This window comes from Ascaphus truei, chromosome 2 (assembly GCF_040206685.1).
Source record: "Ascaphus truei isolate aAscTru1 chromosome 2, aAscTru1.hap1, whole genome shotgun sequence".
In the NCBI taxonomy this organism is placed as follows: Eukaryota; Metazoa; Chordata; class Amphibia; order Anura; family Ascaphidae; genus Ascaphus; species Ascaphus truei.
In genome coordinates, this window is record NC_134484.1 from 70,894,290 (window position 1) to 70,917,264 (window position 22,975).

General features: G+C 40.3%; 1 protein-coding gene across 2 annotated transcripts; it reads right to left on the reverse strand.

Moving 5' to 3' along the window:
• Window positions 1-1,762: 1,762 nt before the first annotated feature.
• PLEKHF2 (pleckstrin homology and FYVE domain containing 2) lies at window positions 1,763-22,748 on the reverse strand. Of its 2 annotated transcripts, none has more exons than XM_075582690.1 (2): window positions 22,281-22,748; window positions 1,763-8,737 (listed from the first exon to the last, which is right to left on the reverse strand). In XM_075582690.1, exon 2 carries the CDS (start codon window positions 8,721-8,723, stop codon window positions 7,974-7,976), a length of 750 nt encoding a protein of 249 aa, XP_075438805.1. In that variant the 5' UTR covers window positions 8,724-8,737; window positions 22,281-22,748; the 3' UTR covers window positions 1,763-7,973. The 2 variants fall into 2 exon arrangements, with proteins under 2 accessions (XP_075438805.1, XP_075438806.1); XM_075582691.1 differs by lacking the exon at window positions 22,281-22,748 and adding an exon at window positions 18,519-18,859.
• Between the last annotated feature and the right edge of the window lie 227 nt (window positions 22,749-22,975).

Here is a 22,975-nt window from a genome sequence, read left to right on the forward strand (position 1 = left end):
CACAATTTCACCTGGGGGGGGCGACATGCTCCGATCCCCCAACACCCCATGCTGCTGAAAACGGGAAGCAGACAGGAAGAGAAGGAGGGCTTGTCTGTGTGCAGAGAGAAGCCCCGCCCCTCTGCAAGACACAGACATAGAAGCAGCACGGAGCGCCCCCAGGTTTCCCTGCAAGCTGCTCGCGCCCCCCCTACATAATCGTGCGCCCCCCAAGGAGGCACGCCCCAAGCTAATGTATGTAACACCCCCCCTACCTAGTGTGTGTGTGTGTGTTTTTGTGTGTGTGGCCCGTCACTCCGCCTCACGCCAATGAGAGGTGTGCGGGGGCAAGCGGCCCAAGGGACCAATGAGATTTCCCCTAGAGACACCGGACATCCAGACAGGCATACAGTGCTTTCACTAATATAGTATAAGATAAGGTAATTTAAGAAGCATTTTTTTGCATTCGGTCATCATGTACAAACTTGAATCTAGCAATATTGCATTTCTGTTTTGCATGAACGGATTGCTTTTTAGTCATACACTCGACCTTTGATCTTCGTCGTGCCAAAGGATAAGACTATATTAAGAACAGAATGCAAAGTACTAGCTTAGTACTAATGCTCTTGCGGTCACAAATGACAAATTGTAAATCAACAAACTCAGCTTACAATTGGAGATAGATGAAAACAAAACCAGCTTTTATTTCTTTTTAGAATTACAATTTAAAGTATTTTATATTTCCATTTTAAGTCCCGTAACATAGTGGGCGCGCGCGCGCCTGTGCGAACGCTTGTGCACGTGATGCACACTTTTTGTGTCTACGGTCCATGCTGCTGTGAGCGACAGGCTTGGAAGGTACTGTGTGTGTGTGTGTGTCTCACAGTGTCACTGGGTAAGGTGTGTGCTCGTGCGCGCGTGTGTGTGTGTATACTAATTTTTTTTTTTTTAAAAGACACGCTGTGAGAATAAATGATTTATTAATATTGTGCACACAAACATATATACATTGTGGTAGCGGAGCGAATACTTACTTTTCGGAGTCTTCTCCGCTGTCAACCGGCTCCACGCTCACTGACGTGCGCAGCCCTAGCATACAATGGCTGGCGAACCACAGCCAACTATAACGTCCGCGTGCCCACTATATTACGGGCTTTAGAGTGGTTAAAGAGATAGCACTCACAGTAATGAGTATAGTAAACAAAGCTTAAAATGTTCATGTTCACTCCCAAAATCATGCCATTAGTCTAAAATAGTGTGTGTAAAATGGAGCCACCTTGCAGAACCTGCAATGTTTTTCACCTATACCAAACAGTTTATATGTATATTCTGGGTGGCTTATATAGTGCTATAAAAATAAAATAGACAAATACAGTACTTTTAAAATCACTTTTTGAACATCTGAAATGTTTTCTTTATTTTTAGTTACAATAGGACTTTAAATAAGGTGAGTGTAGAAAGGGTGGCTGTCAAAGTTTGCCCAACAACAGTGGCACACTTTATATGTGCAAGCACATCACAAAAGGCGACAATGTTAAGGATGGACAAGAACAGCAAGTACAGTAGTAAAAGTTACCCTAAACTTCAGGTTATACTGGCAGGATATACAGTACTTTATTCAACCCGGTTGCTGCCATAGGAGCCTGCAACTCATCTCTGCAATGTGTTGCAGGACCTGCTGGCTGAGAAAGGGTTAAAAAATATTGATCCGATTTAAAAAGTGATCAAGATGTAAAACACTTATTTAAAATAATACTAAAAAGTACTCATGAATGCAACCGTAGTTGTTAAAGTAACAGTTTTATTTATAACAGTTTGAAATACAGCCATAGAAGATACTTAATAGTCTATCAGGAAAGTGCTACAAGATTTAGGTTAATAATTTACATTAAAAAAAAATTGACATGACAAAAGGGGGAGATATAGCACCTCTCCAGATATATCAACCGAAAAACATTTTTGCAGCATTTAACAAGTATAATCCAATAAACATTTTCACCAGAAATCATACAAAAATATTCAAAACGGTGTCCAAGTACAGGAAACCGTCTCAATGCGTATTGCCAATAAAGTCCCTTTGAATTGTGTTTCATTAACATGATGAGCATAGTATTTATTTAGGATCCTAGTTTATAAAATAAAAAAACACCTTATTAAATACCCCCCATTTCAAACTTAATCTAATATTTAACATTGTGCAATACACCATCCACTTTGTGCATTCAGACACCTTTGCTATACCACTTATATTATATGTGGAAATACTAATCTGTCCTTACAGACATTCAGGGTTTACCTGAATTTTGGTTGAACTAAAAAACAAAAACAAAAAAATTGCAATTTGTTTTATACAGGCATACCCCGCTTTAAGTACACTCACTTTAAGTACACTCGCGAGTTAGTACATATCACCCAATAGGCAAACGGCAGCTCACGAGTGCGCCTATCATCAAGTCCTGAACAGCAATACCGGCTCCCTACCTGTACCGAAGCAGTGCGCAAGCAGGGAGACTATAGAGCCTGTTACAAATGCGTTATTTACATCAGTTATGCACATATATGATGATTGCAGTACAGTACATGCATCTATAAGTGGGGAAAAGGTAGTGCTTTACTTTAAGTACATTTTCGCTTTACATACATGCTCCGGTCCCATTGCGTACGTTAATGCGGGGTATGCCTGTACTGCATATTCAAAATCCTGTTTGGAATACTAAACTAAAAAAAAAAATAAACAATATGTGTAATCTTATTGAAGTGAGAACTACCACATCAAAAGGTGCACTTGATCAATATCAATGCAGAACATACAATTAACAGAGCTGTTACAGCACCAGTTTAAGGTTGTACTAATATGCGTTTCCATTACAATTTCAGAGAATGGTAAGAGCCATAGAAATACTGCAAACATGATTATATATTAAACACATTTCTGAAACATTGAAGTTTTCTAGAATGAATAAAAAAACAAAAACAAAAACAAACAAACAAAAAAAAAAACAGACATGTAACCATCTCCTAACAGTCATTTAGTAGCTCAATACAAAAACAGCACAATAGCAAATGTCACTGAATATCTACTTGTCACTGCATTCTTGGGGTACTCCTTAAAAGGCAAGTCAATACCATAATACCCGATGTCCAATGTCCCGTTAATGTCCTTAAACTGTGTTGATACAGCAACCAAAGGGATTGAATCGCATGCATCGTCACAGTTTATGGGCTCTCTGGCCAGAGGTGACTAAACAGACTATTCATATCTTCACAGATTTACAAAAAGGTAAAAATTAAAATATAATGTTCTTCACAAGGACACACAGCTCAACCCCGTTATAACGCTGTGCTTGAGGTTCAAAGAATCACATCGCGTTATAAGCGGATCGCATAAGACATAATGTACAATTCTATGCATTGTACAATAAAGTATTTAAGATACCAATAATCATGTTGTAAAGTGTTCATAAATACAAAAATTGGGAGCCACACTTGCATCGCATTATAAGCGGATTCGCGTTGTAACGGATCGCATTATAACAGGGGTTTAGCTGTATTACCCGAGTGCACGTCAGATAGGTGTTGTCTCCCTCAAATATTAAAATTAGCCTATCAAAAAAATAAAAAAATAAAAAAAATCGTATTTTAATCATAATTAAAAAAAAAAAAAATACAACAGTGAAGTTAACATTATTCTAGGGGTTACAGGGAGTTATATGCTATTTTATACTCTGAGGCAATTCAGTTCAAGAAATCATTCTTCCTCCCAGCCATAGGTCACAAGAGATTGATGTGTGACAGATCAGACTCACCCACAAAAAGGTGGGGCTTATTGTAACAGGCCAAAGTTTTGTTCATAAAAAATCCTGTATTTCAGTATCAAAACTAGAATTCAGAGTGTTAAGTCCATAACATGTGAATTCTCATATTTCAATCTCACGACCTCTTGTAGTCAAACAGGTGGTAATGTATTAGACTGTTTTTGGTCTTTCATGTTATGAACCTGTCTGCATTCATATATTGTATGTTTTATGCAACCCTTTAACTAAGCACTGTACCATTTTTCATATTAAATTTAATATAAGTGCTGTCTTTGGGCAGTAACTGAACGTAGTACTTTTTAGAAGAAATTAACTGCATTTTCGTACACTTTTTGCTAGATTGGGTTTTGTGTTAGATATTTTTTTCTAGTAAACAGGAGACCAGGGACTCCTTATGTTAAGGCATTAAATTATTCTTGGTGGTGGAAGCATATTCATGTGTAGTGGGACTTTTTGGGGGAAATATTGCTCATTTTGAGGGCCATGCAATGAGGTAAATGAGTCAGCTGCATAACTGGATGTTTTAGACCCTTTTACATACACAAGTCACGTACGTGCACACAGATGCTGCATTCGGGACACCTTAAAATGTAACTATGCTTCTTGTAAACAATGTTTGTTCAAGATATAGGAATAGTGGCACACCGCTGTTTGTATAAAGTAAATGAAAGATTCCCTAACTGGTGCTCACCCTCCAGTGAGATTCAAAGCTGGATCCAGAATAGTATGAGTTTTTGCAATGGAAGAAGCACACAGGAGCCTTGAATGTAAGTAAACTTACTCTGTATTCAAATCATAAGAGCAGGCAAAATGTAACGTTTCAGGACCAGGTGTTCTTTCCTCAGACCCTACACCTGGTGTATGAAGAAAGGACCATTACTTACATTCAAGGCTCCTGTGTGCTTCATCCATTGCAAAAACTTTCAAACAATGTTTGTTAATATTAATTTAAGAAATTGAAGTTTAAAACTAATAAAAATGAGAATAGGGAATCTCCACTTTGGTGTTGTAACTTTTGAGCCAGAAAGTTCAGGTATCAAATCAGACAAATGGATCCAAACACAGGCAGTCATAAATGTTATCACAGGAAGAGACAGATGTAAACCATTACATTTCAATATAACTTAACTTGTGTGTGGTTGTCGGATTTTTTTTTTTACCTATGATAACCTACTTGTTTTTAGATTTTCTTTACTTTATGGGTACATTTGACAAAATGTGTCTATTTAAGACTTTTTGCTACTTAAAGAACTGCAATAGCGGACTTTATTTTCAAATCCATTTTCAATAATCATATCCACTAAAGGGTATAAGCCCAAATAATGCATGTAATATCTTGATTACTTATACTGCAATGTTCACCCTAATCACTAAAACAAGAATATCAGTAGCACTATGGTGCTGGACACCCACAGGGTTAAAAACATCTCCGTAAAGAGTCTACATACATATGGTTTACAGCAGCAATGTGCCTAACCCCACTTGCCAGGGGTACACATTCTCAGCCATTCTGCTTAAACAGGCATTAGAACTGTGTGAAAACAAACAAGCACATTTGAATCTACTCCATACATTTGATATAAAAATTAAAGTTGCAATTATCAATGTGTTATAAATAAAATTCCTACGCCTATTAGAACATAATATAGAAAAGTGTGTATATTTACATTTAAAACAATCCACTTTACAAATGCTTCTTATTGATTAACCATTTGGAAGTTCTTTTGCTGCCATATTAAGCAAAGCCACGCTTTAAATTATGTAGTTACATTCAGGAGAACAGTTGCTGAAAGGTTTTCAGGTAAGTTAAAAGGGCTACAGTCATTCATACATTAATGCAATAGAATAATGGCAACAACTGGAAGGAAATAACTAATTAACAACATTAAAATTGATCTCCACAATAAATTCCATTTAACAGAACTCTTTTGTGGGAGATCTTGCTTTAAAAGCAATGTATTATTCTCCATTAAAGGGCTTGGTACCCCAGAACAAAGATGGGTCACTCTGGCAGCAAAGGGGTTCAATCAGAGTGTACGATATATACTGAGACTTAAGACACTACACATTCATATGTAATTTAACAAAGTATACTTTATTTCCATTTACTTTTATATATGGAATGTCCCCTTTCAAATAAGTGATTTGCTTAAAATTGTACTGTGGTCATTAAAAAAAAAAACACTTTCTTCTGCCCATGATAGAGAGAAACATTTCTCAATATTTACCCTGAATGTATGCCGCTTTATGAATTCAGCTCTAGATCATTTGGGTACTCTTCAGAATGGCTACATATGAGGGCACCTGAATCAAATTAACAAGGGAATTGAAATGGCACATCAACCTATATGTTATTATGATGCTCATTGCATAAAATTATTAAATCTTCACTAGAATTTATTTATTTTTCAAAGGCTCCAAAAATAGAGCATGGCTTATGAATATACTTTGGAAAGATACACGTTCAGTCACATTTCAAAGGTGTAGTCCATTAAATAACACTTTCAGGAAAGTGAAACTTAAGATAGGTTTAATAGCTTTGCAAATTTAGACCTACGAGCTCAAATTAAAGCTATCAAATATCCCAGCTTAGAAACAGTCCAGGTCAGTAGAAAAGCATTACTAGACCAGTAATAAGTGTAGGAATCATAAACAAATGGTTAAAATCACCAAGTCTTTTTCATTTAAAGAGAGCATCATAAATTGCCTTTTAGAGCAGCCTTTGTATTCGGTCCGCAATATATTGCTCTCTCACAAGCCAGATAAGACTTCCAGAAATGTGACAGATTCAAAATAAGAACAAAATTAGAAAAACAATTCATGGACAACACAATACATACAGTACTGCTTAAGAGTTAGTCTTGCATGCATTACATAGGAACAAATGCAGCAATGACAAACTGCAGTGATAAGGTCAGAGTTTAAAAAAAAAAATGTTAGGGACAAAAAGTAGGGGGAAAAAAAATGACACTTCTAAAAGGTCACTACAACAATGCTTTCATAACCCTATCTTATTCGAAAAGATCAGCTTAATGGAACTGCACTTTTGAAATGTTTGTTGTAGTACATTAATTCAGATCTCTATCCTTTCATTTAGATCCTTTGAATGTTGTAAAATAAATGGTTTGGTTCATTGCATAACTATGGCTTGTCTATGTAATCAACTGAAATTCCTATGAAAACAGGAATGGCAGAAGGTTGTTCTTCAACTAGAAGGATACAACATCAGTTTGAAACTAAACAGTAGCTTGCATAATGATGTTTGGCCATAGAGAAACATAGTGCTGGTTAGTATTAACAGCATGTTGATATAAAAAAGGTTTTAAAAAAGACTTTGGAAAGTTACTGCTTTAAAGATGGTTGCAACGCACACAAATTGCCAATCTACAAAAGTTTACTGTAAAGCGTGACGACTAAATTATTTAACTATGGTCACTATTTAACAGCAGTTTCATTAGCTCTAATATTTTACCCGCAATTTTACCTAAAAAGTTAAATGAAAAAAACCTATACAGATTGATTGTAGTCTCTAGGATTATATAGTTACAATTACATTTGGTATAAACAAGTCTGCAAAACAAACGCTTACAAAGCAGACTGTTTTCTCAACAGTACGTGGATCAATGTTTTATTCCTAGTGTCAAAGTTTGAACCAGCACATACATGTGATTATGTCAATTACAAAGTAAAAGTATATTTGTCAAATTTTAGCAGTGATAAGGCACATCGTGGTCGGTATTAGGTTTAACGCATTTGTACTCCCAAAATACAACTTGGTTTGTGCTACAAAATATGATTTGAGATTTTTAAAACAATTGTCTTATAAATCAAACATTTATTAAAAGGTTATTATCCAACTGCTTCAATTATCTTAAAAAAAAAAAAAAATCAGAAACAAAACCATCATGTGTTTAAACAAAGTGAAAGCAAACTCAAGCGTAGCAGTTTTTCAAAATCTACAGTGCTACCAGGAAATACTGTACAGAAGAAACCGTAAAATTCATATTTAAAATGTATAGTTCATCCCTGAAGAAACCATAAGGATTTTTAGGAGGCACATGTAGTAAATATTCTCAGGCAAAAACATATGGCTAATACAGGTTTACAGATACTGTAGTCAATGAAGACTATAACATCCCCTCCTAGAAGCAGCTCAAAAAAACTGTGTGTTACTTTAGCTTAGTCACTGCTGTCATCATCGTCATCGTCATCATCAGACAAATTATTTGTTGATTTGGGGGACTGGCAAAATAAGTCTGAACTTCCAGGCTGAGAGGCAGTCAATTCTCCAACAGATAGAACATCATAGCAGAAATCACAAACCCGCACAGGCTTGGAAGACTGGCTTGGCAGAAGAAATTTCTTTTCAGAACAAGGCCCACAAATTACAAAACCACATTTTCGACAATGATGCCTGCGGCTAACAGGAGTGAATTTTACTTTCTGACAACGCATACAAATAGTGGCCTCAGAATCTGGGATCCAGACTGCAGCATGTTCGCTATTAGGAGTCTTTCCACTTTTGGATATTAAATCATACACGCACTTATTGATGTGACTCATCCATTCTGATTTTTCTGTAGCTGTGGCCGCATAAACTGCAAATGATTTAGTAGGAGTCTTGATGAGCCACCCATTCCGCAGTTCTCCCTCATCTTGCATGGAGTCGATTGTCACATTTTCAAGGGGAATTATGTGCTGCTTATTATATTTTTTCTTCTGTATAACAATATTACCATAGACTAGAATATCGTTGAACAAGAAGAATTGTCTAGCTTTAGGTTTCTTCCTGCAAAGTTTTGTTAACACACCTTCTCCAATGAGAACTCTGCCAGGAATAGCCAAAGGTTGACCAGCTGTTCCAAAACAGTTTTCCACTAGGTTTATACGCCTCATATTTGCTTCACTGTTTGCTAAACGATCCACCATCTTCTTTAACAGCCCTAAAAAAAAAAGAAAAAGAAATAAGGTCACAATAAAGTAAAGTTACACCCAAACCACAATGCTTATTAACAAATGCTACAGGACACACAATTGGGGGCTTATCAGCCAAGGTGGTTTAGTCTGAAAATGCCCCAATTGGCTGCTTGAGATGATATAGAAAAAGCCCCTCTAGCCAAATATTTAGGTGTCCTAGAAATGAATCCTATTCAATAGTTTGGAAATTCACCTAAAAGTATTATTTTACATTTTATTTGTTATAACTCAAATTGTATTGAATTGTTTGACATGTAACAGTACATAGTTTCATATTCGTAGTCAGAGCTGTTGTACAAATAATATACATATAGAAATGATAAGCAGACCTGTAAGGAAAATAACATTTGAATCTAAATCAGGAGGGGTGGGGTGGCATATTTTGAGGATACTTTTTAGCATAAGGCCCTGAGTACTACAGTGCTGATCCAGCATCATCGCATTGAAAGCCCCATCAAAATCAATGGAGCTTTCCCTGCGGTAGTTTCAAATTGGCACTATTGTACTACATAGAATAAGGCCAATAGTCTTTTAAAAACCACACCTGAAGCTTCTAAAATTCCAAACAGGTTTTAGAAATTCTAGATGTGATACGGATTTTAATTATACATACTCGTGTTGGGTGTTCTTCAATTCTGCAATTTAAAAAATTGTTCTAAGATGAAGAATTTTATCATCCAACAGAACAGATGTAGTGTATGTAATCTTATATGTACATTACACTATATAGGCAGGGGTGGAATTTTTTTTTACAATTATGAGCCAAAGTTTTGTTGAGCGGCAGGGTGATGGGAGGGCTCTTCATCCTCCACCCTCATCGGCCTCTCTGTATGTTAGGGTGTATTTGTCAGTGTGCATCGCTGAAACACACTGCTGCCCCTGCCACATTATTCTAAGTGTCAGGGGGAGACGCTGTGACAGAAGATGGCTGGGCAAACTGCTCAAGCTCTCTGACTCCCTTTGCTTCCTCCCCCACACCTTGCACCTCGCTACTACCTGCTCAGTTCTACACCCACTTTATGCCAGACTAAGCAGTGCCGCGCTGATTGAGCAGTCAGTGACCGCTGCTACAGGAGGTGCCTGAAGCAAAATTTTAGGCACCTGGGATTTTTTATCCCTGTATGTAGTCAAGACTAAACCATCTGTAATATTTACATGTTTTAGGGGAAAAAAATGACTAATATTTCTCAACATGCATTAAAAGGAAAGTCATTACACAATGTACTGACGTGTGCACCTGAATATCAAGTGCAAAAATGGGATTAAGAATTTTTACGGAGAAAACTATTCTCAACATAAAAACTCTCGAACAAGACTTGGGATCTTAATGATTTTTGGGGGGGTTGTAAAGGGAGTGGGTAACCAGGCTACACAATAAAGGTTTAAGCCCACCTGGTTACCCCTGAAATCGTGGGGTCCCTGGCAGCTACCTAGCACCATAGACCAGGGACTATACATGAAAAATAAAGTGACCCCTGCTTTTCCTGTTTACATGTTCCCTTTGCCCTAGAAACGTGAAACTTCTTGTGTGTAAGTTTTATGTGGGATATTTGGGTCAAAATGCAATTATTTTGTTTGCAGGAGTTCGGGGGGGCAAAGATACAGGTAGTCCCCCAATTCTCCCCAGCGTGCAGGCACTATTTTCCAGTACGCGAGTGGAATTACAGGGGGCTGCCCGGTGTCCCCCCAGACTCCTGGTTTTCAAGCCCAGTTATCCCAGATCCATCTCCCACAAAGATATGGGTCTCCCCAAGAGATATTGTGTAATAAAACATATTTTATTATGAGTTGTGCATTTACTATAAATGTCTATTCAGCCAGCCCAGGCATAAACAAAGGTGCCGGGAAGTCTGGAGAGACATTGTAGTTCGAAGGGGAGACGGGATGTTGAGGTGTCGGGGTGCTAAGTGGCCGGGGCAGGGCGGAGTACTGAGTCCGGAGAACAGAGACCCCCTGCGGGGAGGATCCTCTGGTCTGCCAGACTCAGTGGAGCCTGCCCACTAGGTGGCAATCGGTTGACTGAGGGAAGTGGCAGAATGTCGGCACGTTTCCCATTGGTCAATTTGTATGTCCTGCCCACAGGGCATCCCAAGCCGGTTTGGCATGCCCACTCCTGACATCAGCCAAAGGACAAGCCTCTATTCGTATTGGCTGGCGGGGAGGAATTCCCACCCTCTGATTGGTCGCTCCTCCATGCTGATCATAGAACAGCGGAAGGTATGTAAGGAGAAGCCCCAGCCAGAGAACCAGACCGTCTTGTGGCTGGAGTCGATGACGCGAGGGCGGACTTTCTCTGTTCATAATAGCAGAGCAACCGGCTTTGTTTTGAAGCTAGGAAAGTCTGCCCTGCAGAGACTAAGGCTGGTTCTACAGTGCGGGCGTGTGTTATGCAGCGCGCGCGCGGCAGTTTTAGTTGGCCGAGGACAGCCAGCCATTCTATAATAGTGCCCGCGCGCACACGGCAGGGAGCTTGGAGCGGACCGACGAGGGAGAAGATGAGGAAATGAATGATTTTGTGCCGCTACCGGCGCTGTAATGTGCGCTGTTTGTATGTGTGTGTGTGTGTGTATGTGAGTCAAAATTAAATAATTATTTTTATTTTTTAAATATTATTACACACACACACGAACGGCCCTAAGTTAGACGCGAAGTCCAAGTTCTCGTTTTGGAACATCGCGGTCAGGAACTGAAGCCGAAAAGAGGACCAGGAAGCCTGGGTATAAATCCCGGTCAGGGTAAGCCCTCCGAAGCGGGCACCCTGCACCTATTCTATCCCAGATTTCACCCCCAGCTAGGGTGTATATTTCCTGTATCTTCGTATTTCACTGTGTGTACGCGGATTTACCTGAATAAACCTCATTTTATTCCACTGCTTCGATTTGCCTACTGAATGATCCATGTACTGTATACATTTGTTAAAAAGGTCCTGGTCTCCTGTGACAGGTTTTTTTCTCTTACTCTATTTCACTTTATGGGCTGTGACTATTTTGAATCTTGGTTTTCTTTTAATGTTGGCTGTGTGTTACAATATTTCGGAGGTCATTATAGATACCTTTTAAAGCCACTTTAGTACAGAAGCTTATTTTTTTTTACATATTTTTATACACAAAACTACTCTAACATGTACATCTTTTTATTTCTCTAATAAGTACATTTATAATTAAAAATACTGAACAGAAAACATTACATTTATTTTCACCCTACATTATAATGCCAAGCCTTGGCAGAATAAACAACAACAACGTGACATGCAGAACATTTACTTCTCACAAAATACAACCACAAAAATGTAAACAACCTTTCAAAAACGATACAAAAAAACCTGCCTACAATCCATGCTATTATTTACTTTTCTCCTGTTGTGCCCATATTCTTCATTGGATCTCACAAAATAAGTTATTTGCATACAGTGAATGTGGCAACCTACTTAAATAGGATTATGGTGTAAATTATATTTGAAATGTACCGAAAGGAAAGTTATAACAATTAACTGAGATATAGATAGATAGAATAGATAGATAGAATAGATAGATAGGATAGATAGACTGCAGAAGATTATGAAGACATACTTTTCAGTTTTAGTGTTAGCTAAAATCTGGTAAATGTATTGAACTTGTGTACTTCTCTAAACATTTTGGTTTACAAAACCACAGCAAATAAAAGCAATAAAAAAAAAAAAAAAAAAAAAAAAAAAAAACAACCGAGTGGTAGTCGTCCACCTATTTATAAAATTGCAGGCTGATACAACATTACATCGCAAAAGTCTAAACATTTTATGCAAAATTTACTGGGGATTGGACCTTTAACAGGCTTATACAGTCTGTAAGACTGGGAGTTTTGCACCTTGTAATAAGCATGTTGGCATGTAGGAGTCAACAAGCTACCAAAATCTAAAAATACCTTTAAAATGAGAAAATCAAGTGTAAAGCTGGTGGCAAAATGCAGTCCCCGACTCTGGCCACCAAATGTGATTTGTCAATATACTTCTCCTGCCAGAAGTTTTATACAAATCCCTTCTCAGCTGCAGAACCAGCAATAAAACAAAAATTACATTTAAAAAAACAAAACAATGCAACAATGTTCTTGTAGCGGGGGAGGAGAGGGGAGAGGAAGCACAACACACTACCTCCAACATGAAAGACCACTCACAGGGGAAGATTCACTAACCTCCAATTTGGGTGATCACACACTACTCTTTCGTTATCGGTTATTCACATAAAATTACAATCAACACATCACAGTGAGATAACCCAAGTACGAGGTTGCTGGATCCCGACATTTTGTCCTTACTCAATATGCTCTAAAAAGACGCCCGTCTGTCAGTAAAGTCTCTGATCTAATTTCATATGAATAGCAAGTAGAAGCTTCATTAAAATGGGGGAGCAACATCACAGCATGCCAAATAATAGCCTTACATCACTGCATAATAACATACACAATCCAGCAACCTCTTTTATACATTAAATATATCCATGTTTCTTGATATTTTCAAAAGCAATTTCTTATATTTTCATTTTCCTTTCACAATAGAATGAATATCTAGACGAAACCAATTTTGTTCTGTAAGTATGTAATGCAGTGCAGAACACTGCCTTCATAGGAAAAGCAAATTTAATAGAAAACAAAGAAAATGCATTTCACAAAGTCAAGAAGCATGAAACGTGTTAATTCTTGGGTTCTGGAGGAGATGTTATTTAAAATGTGAGGAGCATGCATGTGTAAAATCATTTCTCCGATATTTTGCTTTGAGGAAAAGTATTTCATATTTTTGTATTGATTCTCCTACACTATCTGTATTTCTGTCTAATTTTCTGTGTAGATAAAACTTGTTTCTCAATTTGTTTTTCCTGTAGCTTATGGATTAAACAGTGTGCCTTAAATTGTAGTAGGAGGTTAAGGTTTAAGGACCTTTTCTGATCAACAAGGTTTTTTATGAAAGAAAAAAAAATGACTGCTGCTTACTGCCACTAAAGCTACACATTTTACACATTGACATCTTAAATATTTTTGACGGCTGTAAATCAGAATTAGAAGTTGCGTCACTAAAGTGTGAACACTGGTGAGGATAGAGAGGGGGGGGGAAGAGAAGGAAATGAAATGCAAGATGTAGGCTACTTTGCACGTTGGATCCATATACACTTTGTATAAATGTTTGTCAATAAAGCTTGTAGATTTTATGATATCCACTCAGTCTGGGACCATGTGTGACTATTTGAATTTGCCTCTTTGCCCAGAGTGCTACGTCATCATGTTTTCTACTATTGAAATACATGAACAATGAGAAGCTCATGTATTGGAAGAACGACATGAGCCATGCAGTGGAAATTGCAAAAGTAACGAAGTGTATCAAAGCGAATACCTACGTTTAAAATGTATGGTTTATAGAGTATGAAGCGCATACGTTTTTCTCTCTCTTATAGCAATATGCCAAGGGTTCATTCATATTGTGGTTGAGATAGACACACAAAAAAAAAAATGTCAAATAATGTGCTGTACTGGAGGAGTAATTTGCCATTTTCGAAGACACGTACATACGACAGCATACTAATTTGGAGAATTTCACTTGCTAAATGTTTAATAGACCATCTTAACATTTTAAGAAGGATTACTAAATCAGATAAGCACATTATCAGACAAGCAATTTATTGTATATAATGTATACCCTGTTCATTTATGTAACTGTATTTGTAACCATGTATTATTTGTCATATTAACTATGCCCAGGGCATACTTGAAAACGAGAGGTAACTCAATGTATTACTTCCTGGTAAAATATTTTTCTAAATAAAATAAATAAATTATTTGACTACAGATAATTATGCTTTTCACCGCCGCTCCTCTCCTCAGCCGGCTCACGCACACAGTATCACATCCAATCTAAACTCCACCCTACGCGCGTTTCGTGACTGACGTCACTTCTTCAGCAGTAATTTACATCAGTAGTCACGAAACGCGCGTAGGGTGGAGTTTAGATTGGACGTGATACTGTGTGCGTGAGCCGGCTGAGAGGAGCGGCGGTGTAATAGTGACGTCATCGGAGGTGGACCTGGCGCTCCGAGTCGCGGCCGCGAGGAGGCGGCAGACGCGGGACTTAGCCTCTCTATACACCGCGCAGCATCTTCTCAAGCCTGCGGACGGCACTTTGTAATCCGTTCACAGGGTCGTGTAGCATGCGAGTGCATGTGCTGTTGATCCTTATTGTTTTATTAAATTGTGTTATGGTATCATACCATTGGCATTTTTTATGCATATTCCGCGACTGTGATTGATCCATGTGGAGAGGGCTATTACCATCTGAAGACCCACTGCTATCCAGTCTTGCACACCAGAGCACAAGCTAAAGATACCTTTCAAGGCCCTTGACTATCTACTTTTATGTAAGTAGTTAGTAGCTGTGTGGGTGTGATCTTCAATATCAGAGAGTACTGCGCAATGGTTCCTTTGTTTTGTCTGATTTCAGATACACATTTACCAGCAAAGAATTTCTGAAAGACCACCTGTGAGATCTACGAACTGTTCCCTTATTCAGAGAATTTAGGAACTTATACACCAGGTTTATCATACCTTGTAGTGCGCCAAGGACTTTTTCTCTTGTTTGCCATTTTGTCTATAGCCTTATGGATAGGCTTGTTTTATATCCTTAGGCAGCCACTCCCCCATTCACTCTTGGTTGATTGTGGGGTTTCCTTGCATTATTGGTTGATCCTCACGTATTTAGGGTTTATCGATTTCACATGTAATTGTTATTCTACACTGACTTATTTATGATGGTTGTTATCACGTTATGTAAATAGGTTGAGCGCTTAGTATATATATTTAGATTCTCCTTTCCTTCAAAACATTTTTTATTCCTTTCTGGAAACGTATGAAATAGTACAGAAATATCAAAGAATGTATTGTTTTGCCTTCAACGCTCCATAGGTGACAACGATATAATATTACTACATTTTCTAGCAGAAAAGATAGTTACATTATAGATGAGGTTGAAAGAAGACATTTTCATCAATTTCAACCTACGCTAAATTTCGACCAGATACTTATCCTATATTTGTATTTACAGTATTTGGATAAAGATTAAGGCAAACAGAAAAAAAAAACCAGTGAACTCATCCAATGCTGTCTCATAAGGGGAAAATGTAATTCCTTCCATGGCAATCAGATTTCTCCCTGGATCAACATCCGTCCCACTTTTATTTATTTGGTATACCCCTGTATATCTGTCCTTCCTAAAAAGATGTCCAACCTTTTTTAACATATCTATTGTATCTGCCATCACAGCCTCCATGGGTAATGAATTCCACATTTTAACTGCCCTTTCCTTTGTTGCTGGTTAAATCTCCATTCCTCCAACCTTAAGGTATGACCAGGTGTCGTTTAAACTGCCTTTGGGATGAATAGTTTTTTGAAAGCTCCTTGTATTGTCCCCAAATATATTTATATATAGTTATAGCCCCTCTTGCATGCCTCTTTTCTAATATAAAATAATCAAAATTAGCTAGCCCCTCAAATCAAATTTACCATCCCCATTATTAATTTGGTGGTTCTTCTCTGCACTTTTTCTAGTTCCATAATGTATTTTTTACGTAGTGGTGCCCAAAACTGTATTCCATATGCAAGGTCTGGTCTTACTAATGCTTTACAGAGGGGCATAATTATGCTTACTTCTCATCCATCCCCGTTTAATGCCAGATAAGATCTTATTTGCCTTTGCAGCTACTGCATGACAGATACGTCTGAATGAAACTTTTATATTAGAGCATCAAGTCTAGGCGCAAAATTCATCTTTCCTATCTTGCCTTCAAACACTTTCTGGGCAAGCAAGCTGTCTATCTGAACAAGCTCTTCACCCCTACCACATGCAGCACTTATCTGAGATCTGACTCTAAAAGACTGTTCATGTTCCCATGGTTAAACAAAGAAGCCGGGCGCTCCTCCTCTTACCGTGCACCCCAAAACTGGAACAATCTACCGGAGACTCTCACAGCCGTCACCAGTCTAAGGCCTCGGCTAGGCTCTTCGCTTGCGTGTTGAGGCGCGCTGAAGCTCAGGGAAAGCGGGTGCTTTCCCTGGCCTTGCGGTTGCTTGCCCTGCGCGCCGTCAGGGGGCGGGCCAGTGATGTCACGGAGCTGGTTCGCCCTCATTGGGCGAACCGCTCACGTGACCGGCCCTGCGCTCCGGCAAGCGCGTGAATTAAAAAATCTGCTGAGACCTACTTGCGGAAGCGTAGGCGAGCCCCTACTAAAGCCGCTCTAATTGCGGCTGTAGGGGCTCAGTGCCACGCATGAGCGAGCGTAAGCACGCTTTAGCGAGCAAGCGCTTACCATGGACAAGGCCCAAGGCTGCGCTTATAGTGCCGGCGACGCCGCGGCAAAACAAATGCATTGCTGTTGTTGCGTCCGCTTATAATAAACGCGACGGATCGGTCGCGATCGCTGGAAGTCATCTCTATTTGATTTTCCAGCGATCGTCGTGTCGCCGCCACTATAAGCGCAGCCTAAGTTCTTTCAAAACTAAAGCTGTTGCACATTTTTATTTGGTCTGTAACGGTTACATACACCTATAACATTATCTCTTAGGCTACGCTTATAGTGCCTGGCGACGGCGACCCAAAAATTCATTGACTCCGTCGCAAGCTCTTACAGTAAGCACGACGGAGCGACCACAAATTTTGAAGCCGGGTAAATTAATTTTTACTCCCCGCCCCCTTCGTGACATCGGTGGCCTTGTCGCCAGCAACGTCGCTGAAGACTAAATGATAACTTTCGCTAGTGGTGACGGCGATGGGTGACGTCATCGGTCGTGCCGCCAGCACTATAAGCGCGGCCTAACTGTGCAACTATGTATTTGTAACCATGTATTTGTCATCATAACTCTGTGCCCAGGACATACTTGAAAACGAGAGGTCTCTCTCAATGTATTACTTCCTCGTAAAACATTTTATAAACAAATAAGTAAGTTCCCCCCCAAGAAGCTGATGAGTTTAACTCTTAATTGTAGTATCTTTCCCTCTAACCATGCCCTGCTATAAAACTTTTTTTATATGTATATTTTATTTTAAATCATAATTTAGTTAAATCTCTAACATCTGACCATAAACTTTAGACTGTAGTTGGCTCTGGGAGAGTTACATTTTAAGCTCCAGAACCCTTAATATTTCAAACTCATATCCTGAACGGAGCATCAGATTTATATATTTTTTTAAAACTCATTGGCAAGGGCAAGAGTAGATCTACAAGTTAAATAATGCAAACAAAACGTGGCTATATTTTTTCGTCCCTTGAATTTCACCTCGGACCGGGTTATTCTCAGGATCATAGCATATCATTCAGTTATACCTCACATTACTACTCCCCCTAACAGGCATGTTGCTCTGACATTTCTCCACTCCCTCTCCCCACTTTTTGATTTGTATTCTGGGCCACAGTCCTCCTGGAATCACTTATTTTGTGTTTATATACCAAACACTTTGTGCTATGAGAATACACTCCATTGAACTGGTATGGTTTAGATATTTTGTTTGCTCACTGGTAAATCTTTTTCTGGGCTCTACACTTGTGTCCAACGATATTTTTCTTTGGTAATGTGATTAGACAGGATGCCAGTGTTAGATAAGGCATATATATCCCTTTAAATTCCCTATAACAAAATCCTTTTCCCCCCCATTTTTGTATTTTCTTTATTTTTCGGAAATGTTTTTTTTCCCCCCACGTTGTATATTTGAAGTGAAACTTCTTTGGGCACACCTACCACATGAGGAAAATTGGCTGGCAGTGATTGGAGTTGATGGAGACGCAAGTGATGTCACAGCTGGCAGAAGAGGCCATCAGTGTTGACAGCTTCCACCAGGAGGAGTCACCGGAAAGAAGAGGAAGGCAGCGCTGGGGACGGACACACGCGCACACACATCACGATGATGCATCCTGATTGGCTCGCTCTTCATGTAACTTTATTGACACGGTGGCAGCAGTGTGCGTGGGCCAGCGAGTAGAGCTCCGTCACCGGGTGAGTCATCAGAGGAGAGGGGGAGACGGACGGAGTGGGTAGAGCAAGGAGAAAAGACAAGGAGATGTGGAGAGAGAGAGAACAAGGGGTGAACGAAAGTGACGTCATGTGTGTTGGCCTCGTGTTGTCATGGTGATGAGAGGACACCGAAGGGAAATAATCTGTATGATAGATAGGAGATTAGTATATATATATACTATAGTGTGTGTATCAATATCATACTATCCTACAGCTCCGACAGGGGGCGAGAGAGTGGAGGGCTGCTCTGGCCATGTCTCTGTACCTCCACCAGGGGGGGCTGCTCCGGCACAGCTGTGTCCGCAGCTCCCCCGGGGGGAGGGAACTCAGACAGACCCCCCGTGTCTGCAGCTCCCCTGGAGGTGGGGGGAGTCACGAGAGGGGGGGGGGGGCAGGACACCGAGAACACACACACCACACAGAGAGAGAAAGAGACACACACACGAATTCAGGTACTATAAATATAGAAGTGCAAATAGCTAAAACACGCGTTCTGAGTAAAACTTCTTTGCGTTTTGGCACTAAATTGTGTTTTGATTTTTAAATTAAAAACATCACCATTACAAATACAATTTCTGTGACAAAACAGTGACAAAAGTCAAAGAAGTTTCACTTAAAATGTGCGTGATCGGCACACACTTTTTTTTAATACTATATTTGGTACACATTGTGGGTATTTTAGCCCTCGAGTTCTTTTCCACAACAAGGACATCTTTGGTTTACTTCCACATTCTGCTTGAAATCAAACCAAATGGACTGCAACAGCACCCGTATAGCCTTCTTACTGTTGACATCACTTCCGGTCTTACACTATTAAGCAGGGGATCACAAACTTTTCTGTATGCACCCCCTGCCTGCTGTCTGCACCCACCCTTTCTGCTCTCCACCCTTCCCCCCCCCCCCCCCCACAGCTTGTGTGTCCTGGTGTTTTCTGACATCACGTAACCTGTGGCATCATTTGACGCCGTGTTGCATCACCAGAAGCCGCTGTCCAGGTAAGGAACTTACAGAGACCTCGTGCGCGCTCGACATTTAATTTAAAGGTTGTGGGGAAGAATGCTGGCCTCTGTAAGCGCCGCACTCCCCCAGTAAATTTTGCCCACCCCCAGTTTGCGCACCCCTGCTACAAAAGGACGCCTATACTGCGGACTGCATCGATCTTGAGACTATAATTTAGCCTAAATTCTTTGTGGAGAATGGACTGGTAATATAAATTACGAACGTGGCTTGAAAAAGGGCCAGCCAGGGCCTGAAATGTTGCCATTCTTAGCCAGCACCTTGTCACTGATAACTTTTCTGGGTTTGCACTTGTTAATTTATAGCAGTTACTTTGTGTTTTCTGATCCTATCTGTAAAATGTTTTTTTTTTACACCGTAAAATGACTTTTCGATTTTGCTGGAGTAACATATATACATAACCTTTTTTTTAATATTGCAATATATGTGGGTTTTTTTTTGTTTTTTTTAAATGTACTGTCCCCAGGAGCTGATTGGAAACAAGAAAAACAAACATAGGGTAGTATGTCTTGGTAGTTTAAATCAGTTATCACTAATTAAGGCCGCGCTTATAGTGCCGGCGCCCGATAAATACATTGCCGCCGCCGCGTGCGCTTATAGTGCACGCGACGGCGACAGAGCAATGCCGAGAAAATCTGAAGCCGGCAAAATTTGATTTTTCAAGGGCCGTCGCGTTACGTGACAGCCATTGAACAAATCAAATTGCCGGAATCCCGCGACCCCGCCGCCCGGCGAAACATAACTTTCGCAGACGGCGACGTCACGGCCTTAAGCTACCAAGACATATTACCCTATGCTTGTTTTTCTTTATTGTTTCCAAATCTGCGCCTAGCTCATTCTGTATATGTATATATATCCACAGAGTCATCAATTGAAAGTGGCACGGTCATCTCCCTTTCTATTGGCTACGAAAGAGAGCCTGGCTCCATGCACTTGCCGGCTGCTTGTATCTCGGAAACCTTGGGGTCCCCAGATGTCAGAACACAGATCAGCCCAGGGCAGGCAAGTGAACTAAGCGAAACAAATGAAATAAGCAACATGGACCCGCCATGCCATGCAGAATAACGAACATGGCACCACACAGCTGAAAACCAGAAAATAATAACATTAAAATCGTATAGCGATTTTCTCCCAATGGGACGCAAAGCGCTTCACAATTTCATTATAGTGCGCAGTATGCAGCACATAGGATTTTTACAGGCACAGTCCTTGCCCAAAGTCACAAGAAGACGATACTGAGAATTGAACCAGGTTTCCCCGATTAAAACTCTGTATTTACAGTCAGTATCTTTACTCACTGAGCCACTACTACTCTCACTACCACTTGGTATACTTCATTATTGTAGTGATATTTAGAACTTTCTTGCTCTACCAACATTCAGATAACAATTAAGTGCCATTAAAGGTTGTCTGAGGTACCATACAAGTACTGCCCATTCAATGCTCCGACTCCTCGCAAAATGCTTCACAAACTATTTCACAACCTCCCTTACTGTCATATGACTGAGCATTACAATCTGACACAAACAGCACTTTGCTCTCTGGGAATAGGGGAGAAGGGGAAAAAAACAACCCTATGCAGCTGTTGGGAGTTTGGAAATGCCAGATCAGGGTCTGACTGTTAATGCAAATATGTCAACCTGCAAATGGCAACCCCTCCCCCCCAAGTGGAGTTTATGGAAAGACACTGATATTTTGATCAGTGACACTACCGCAGATTATATAACAACTGATGCCAAAAACCAGCGAGACCAAATTAGTGGAGTCCAGGAATCATTTTATTAGCTGGGAGAGCTAGACATACAAAAACAGTACCATACTGATAGCAGAAGCACAATATAAACATGCAAGGGGATCTCTCCCCTTGCTCCCAGCTCCACGAGTTGACAGGTCTGTAAACACAGGTGATACTATGGATGGATATTGAGGTGTAGTACTGGACTAAATAAAGAAAACCGACAACTGTAACAAATAAACGTAATCCCTGTGAGAAAGAAGTTTGGAGGGCCTTTGGTTTGGGGAACGAGTGACACTGTTTTGCACTTCGTGAGGCAAATTTAAACTATGAGAGACTTGACAGGCCGGTGGGGGGGGGGGGGTGGTGGTGGTGTGTGTGTGTGTGTGTGTGTGTGTGTGTGTGTGTGTGTGTGTGTGTGTGTGTGTGTGTGTGTGTGTGTGTGTGTGTGTATATATATATTATATAGCCACAAACACAGTGCCCACTTCAACAATTTAAAGTGAAGAAATCATTGTACAAACTACTGAAGCGCCGCAGAGTGCGCAGACAGACCTCTCCCGATGTTAACTTGGCCTCAACATGGCCGCGGAAAGCTGCAGGGCGTCGGGGGAAGGGGAAAAGTTTTATGAGAGGCCCGTGAATTGCTCCAAGAAGACGGGCGAGCTTTATCAGAGGAAGCTGACCGGAGGGGCAAGTGACGGGGAAGGATATGCAAGTTCAGGGCTGGTACTTACCGGAGAAAACAAGGAGCAGCAGCGGAGGCGCCGGGATAACACACTGCACGGTCTTTCCTCCTGTTCACTTCTCCAATAAAAAAAGGCGATGTCTTTCCCACTCCCAGCCGCCCCGCGCGCTCCGGGCAAAGACAAACGATTTCGCAATTTGAAAGTCCGTCTCTCGCAGAGTCCCAAGTGTAACCGCCCTCCCTCCGTCTCGCGGTCACCGTTCGGAATCGGCCGCTCGCGGGTGGTAAAACAACGGGCCGCGCGCTCACCCCGCGCCAGGTAGAGTCCTATGTCCCTAGCGCGCGCAGGTGCACTGTATCCCCCTACAAAGATTACTGGTAGGAGGCGAAGAACAAGTGTACAAATATAAGTAAAAACATACGCCGTTTGCTGGGTACTCCCGAGAATCGCTACTCTTCTGATCACATGTTTCTCAAGACCCCACCCACCGTCAGTCAACTACTGGGTTAATAAGATCTTCCCTGTTGTAAATAGACTGGTAGTGTCCCCGTGACGTCACGGTAGGGGGAGGGTTAAGAGTACGCCCACGGCGCCATCTTAGGGGCTGGCAAGAGTTCTAGACTGGCTGGCCTGGGAAGTTGGTGCCATCTTTCGATCAAACACATAGAGATCTATTTATAAAAGTCACCTGGCTGAAAAACTGGTGCAAATCCAGTACAACATATAGTATTTATGAAGGAAAA

Coding starts and splice junctions, on each gene's coding strand:
- PLEKHF2 (XM_075582690.1), bottom strand. CDS start 8,723: ATGGTGGATCGTTTAGCAAACAGTGAAGCAAATATGAGGCGTATAAAC.